This window comes from Barbatula barbatula (assembly GCF_947034865.1).
Source record: "Barbatula barbatula genome assembly, chromosome: 16".
Taxonomy (NCBI): domain Eukaryota; kingdom Metazoa; phylum Chordata; class Actinopteri; order Cypriniformes; family Nemacheilidae; genus Barbatula; species Barbatula barbatula.
In genome coordinates, this window is record NC_136779.1 from 21388008 (window position 1) to 21393127 (window position 5120).

At 39.4% G+C, this 5120-nt stretch overlaps 1 protein-coding gene across 1 annotated transcript; it reads left to right on the top strand.

Annotated features, from left to right (window-relative positions):
• Positions 1 to 371: 371 nt before the first annotated feature.
• prrt2 (proline-rich transmembrane protein 2) lies at positions 372 to 4858 on the top strand (the record flags this gene model as incomplete). The annotated part of the gene is made up of 4 exons (XM_079477109.1): positions 372 to 603; positions 2453 to 2763; positions 2844 to 2973; positions 4218 to 4858. The coding sequence occupies 4 exons, from the start codon at positions 372 to 374 to the stop codon at positions 4232 to 4234; spliced, it is 690 nt and encodes a 229-aa protein (XP_079333235.1). The 3' UTR covers positions 4235 to 4858.
• Between the last annotated feature and the right edge of the window lie 262 nt (positions 4859 to 5120).

Here is a 5120-nt window from a genome sequence, read left to right on the forward strand (position 1 = left end):
GTGGAAAGCAATGTGAATTCATTCCCTCCTGTACATAAGCCGCCCGTCTGACTAATCGAGGTCAGTTTCATCACCCTTACGTAGGTTAAAACAAACATGTATGATAATAAACAAACAATTGGATTAAACGTACGAAAAAAATGATTCGGCATCACCGTTTCACCGAAAGGCCGCGAGATAAAGAACTCTGTGATGCTGAATTGTGAAGAATGTGATTGGCAGTCGGATGATGCAGATGTTTCTGGCCCCGGCTGGCGATGTGAGGATGCTGATGAGATTTAAAGCATAAATCTTGTTTACTTCTCTGTTTTAGCCACGCAGGAGACGTCTGAAAATCAACACCAGTCACCTTTGAACCGTCCGTTGTCTCTATGGAAACAGACTACCATCAGGCATCGCTGAGCCCTCTGGTTTGTCCCGAAGATGGGGAAGTGATGAACAGCCAGACCCCGGGCCCCGTCACCTTTCAGCCGGGGGCCCCCGGGATGCTCTCGTCCGGAGCTGGATCGGACTCTTTCCCGTGTCTGCGGCCCCTCACTTTTCCCCAGAAGACCGGCGAGGAGGCACACTGCTCGGGCGAGGTCAAGGAGAAAAGAGAAAATGGTACTTTATTGATTATCCGATATTATCTGTTTTTGTGCTGGGAGAATACATTGATTCGAATGGGATTGTTTCCAACACTGAGGAGTCTCAAGTCCCGCTATGCCAAATAACACAAGAGTCATTTGCATACAGTAATCAGTGTAATGACTTTAAAAACGGCAGGAAATGAAACCGAGAGGAAGATAATGAAGAGAGCTAGAGATAAAAATGTGCAGATGAGAATGTGAAGCGTAAAAGGGTTACAGTGGCGACATTTATCCATTTATAAGGGCACGACGTCAATTTATTTAAAGTAGTTTAAGTACAGAAGTAAACTGGGGGTGGGCATATATATAATCATACTTCATTGCATGCAGAATCTGTACATTTTCTGTGATTAAATGGACAGATCATTATTTAATAGATAATACAAATAAGTATTTAGTAAGATTATTATTTAAATTATCTGAATATTTTTGGAGCCCAGAAAGATATGTGGGGTCCCGGCCCCCCAGTAAATATCATTAAGCTGTAAATATTGTTTTATTATTGTTTCATGGTTTGGAGTTGGTTCTAAGTGTTTTGTTCACATTTAAAACCACCGAAGCGGCTTGAAATGTGCAGCTTGACAACATCTACTGAAACAATAAGTTGATTCGTAGTTGAGGAAGTAAGCGATTGTACGTTTAGAATGTTCATGTCTTTAAAATATGAATGATGTCAAACACACTAGCTGAAAGATATCCTCAAAGCTAACACAGTCATACTAAAAGCCAACCCCGCAAAAAAATACTTTTGAGACTTAATACTGTCTTAATATTGTCAAAGTTTATTTTAGTTTTATCAATTAAAAGCTTTTGTCACACTTTACAGTCAGTTTGTATTTGTTAGCATTAGTAAATGCATTACCTAACACAAGCTAACAATGAGAAATACATGAATGTACTTAATGTCAGTCCAATACAAATGTTTGTGTTGGTTCATTTCAATAAATACATTCATAAAACCTACATTGAACATACGTGATGTTAGCTAGCGCATTAAATAATGTTAACTAATAACTTTATAGTAAATTATTACCAAAAATAATTTACATTAGTTCAACGACCGTAAATAGATTTGGCAGCTACAGAGGCTTTAAACCCATTACTACACAGACCTAGAATAGAATATTATGAAATATTCAAGTATTAGATAACAAAGCAGAAGGGACACTTTTAGCCCTTACATCTGACATTTCTGGGGCATTTCTGACCCAGAAAGCACTGGAAATTTTATAACAATCTTATCCAAATTGTTGAAAGGAAAGGAATAAAGACATCTTTCATATTTTCAGACAGAATGAACGACAGATTAAAACCCGGGATTGAATATGTGCTATTCAGAAGTGGTTTTCTCTGAGAAATGAGAAGTGTAATGAGTGTGAATAATGCAGGGTCTCTGGTGACTGCAGGAACGGGGCCAGTGCCTGAACAACAGCTCTCCTCCGCTTCTGTTGTTTATTGTGGCATGAAAATACTCCGGTGGGTTTATTTGCGGTTGAGATCAAGATGGAGTAATTTTTATATGCCTTTTTACAGTCGCTGGGTGCGTCGTAAATACACTTGATTAAATTAAAGTCGCGTCCTAATGAAAATTGCTGGAGGGGATTCCTGGCAGGAGGGGCCGAAAAGCCTGACAGAGATTAGTGAATGAATTATATTGGTGGCTATTTAATTAAAGTTTGTTTCAAGAGCTTGTCATGCTGGATGTCAGATCAGATTCGCTTGGTGAGGTGGGGAGCAATGCTCACTCTTTTAATAAATGTAATAAATAAATTATTAAAGGAAAAGTCAACTGAAAAAGGCTAAATCTTTCTTTCTTTTGACAGGTAATGGGATTTATTCTTGCCCTGCTGCTAGTTTTACCTCCAGACCCATCGTGTCCTCTCCTCCTCGCCGGCATCATTCCCTGCCCCATGCGCACCATCCTCCAATGGGCCGCACGCGGATGAGCAGTAGGTCCAGCTCCATCGCCTACACGGCCTTCTCCCCACGCCCGTCTATCTCACGCCACTCCAGTATCGCCACCAATCCCCCCTTGGACCGCTCCAAACCCAAAGACTACCTCATCCTCGCCATCATCGCGTGCTTTTGCCCCGTCTGGCCAATCAACATCGTGGGATTTGTTTATTCCATTATGGTATGTACATGTTATGTAGTCTACGTCGAAATGTCCGGGTGAAAGATGTCAGATCTCACTGTCGTGTTTTTTGCGTCTAGTCCCGTAACAGTCTGGAGCAGGGGAACATCGATGGAGCGAGACGTCTGGGCCGCGTGGCCAAGCTGCTGTCGGTGGTCTCACTGGTGGGAGGAGCTGTCATTATTGTAGCATGCGCTGTGAATCTGTCAAGTAAGCAAACCGTGACATCCCTCCCCATTCCTTACGGGGACACGCATATTAAATCTATGAAAGACTATATGATCAAATCGACAACATAGAAATAGTTCATGAACATCTAGAGATCTCACATTATTTAAAAACCCTAATGAACATAAAACGTTATTTTGATAGAAAGGAATTCAAACTGGAAGTGTTTTATAGAGTAATACAGACTCAAATACAGATATTGACATAAGAGATTATGCTAACAAACACTGAAGAAAATGTCATATAATGTCATGATGAAATTCAGGATATTTTAATGAGACAAAGTGTACTACAGGTTTTATGGATCCGGAGTCAATACTGTTTTCTAAATCAATAACCTTATCCAATAGCTCATGTGGCCTAGTTTCACACTAAGGCCTGGTCCACACATTTTACATATTTTTATAAACCGTTTTTTCGGCATCCACACGAAAACGCAAAACCAACAGATGGCAATATAACCCTAACCTAAAGCCGTGTCGGCCAATCAGAAGCCTAGAATCTCTACACGACAACACTGAAACCGTAGTTTAGGTAGACAGGGCCTAAGACAAGAATTGTGTGTTTATAAAATAAATACAAAGGTTATAATTTGATTTCATATTGACTTTAGCCAAGTGTTCCTCAGTGTTGCTAGCTGGGTATCATATATTAAATCACATACTGTATATGTTTAGTAGATATGAGCCTATATATCGGCCAATAATCAGTATCGGTTCATAAAAGCAATTTTGCACAATAACGTCAGATGGCTTAGAGACAGACTTTAATAAGGTCTGATTATATCCTATTAATCAAAAGAGAACAGAAAAATGTTATGAATTGGGGCTTTGTGAAATGTTAAGAAACATCACTGGTTTGATGTTCAATAGTAAGAGTCATTATATTAATCGGAAAGAAAGATAAATTAAATCTATCAGCATGGTCCATCTCTGATATTTAGGGTGTGTAAAGTTAGAAGACTTGACAAATTGAGTTGACTTTCATCTATAAGCTTACAGAATAGACTAAAACAAACTGCCTTAATATATATAGAGCGAACATGTAAACAATATGTACAGAGGGTCATACAAATATAGCAAAAATTGTGCACCTCTTCCGAAATAAAGAACAGTGGAGAACGGAGCTTACATTTGAAGCTTAAACGTTAAGACAATAAAGAATAACTGTCTTTCCCTGTCAGATGCACATTAACAAAGTGCTCGTGTTTGATTTGTGTTTTTCAGTCAATGTGAAATCGTGAGCATGTCCTGGAATTCAACATCAGATCAATGACCGAACACACCGACGTGTGTGTTTTGTCCCACCGTTGCTGAGACGGCAATCGATAACCAAATACTTCTGCTCTGAAACACATAAGAAAAATAAAAGAAGTGATGTCACACACATGTAGAAGTCTGAGGTTAGATCTTACTCAGAAGAGCACCGAGTGAGTAACGGCAAAACTCACACACACCGGTGTAGAGAAGAACAGCTGGGAAAAGCAAAAGTATTTTGTTCTCCAACGTTATTTGTCCATCCCAGTATCCAATGAGAATCTCACGCTAATTCTTCTGGAGAAATCGTGGCCAGATGGATAGAAAAGAGAACCGTTCGAAACACGTCTTCATCATACATTCACATTTATGGCATGACAATATATCAGTTCCCTGTTTTTAGTTCTTCTAATACCTAGTGTTTCATTTCATCAGATGGCTCTCCATCTTGTCTTGTTCATCAACGGATTTAGACTGTTCTTCAACATGACTTACCGTAGCTTTGTACCACGAATGGACAAAATGTATCTAATAATCCTACAATGTATGGTATTTTGTAAACAGAACACAGTCTTTTGATAAAGCAATATGCAGACGCTCGCAGGAATCACTGGATGAAAGTGCTGAAGACTGTTTGTATAAAAACACTGTCACATGCTGCATATTGAACCACGTTTCTGCTTTATTTTCTGCACACTGTGTCGTATTGAGCCCAATTTGTAGCCGAACGAGATCTCGCGATTTCTCAAATGTTACGTTAGATAGACTTCGTGTAGATCCAGATGAGATATTCTGTCATAACATTGACAAGTCGAAATGCTTTTGGAGTTTTTAGGTTAATGTAAGAGTGAAAATGCCCATTTCAAAATGGGA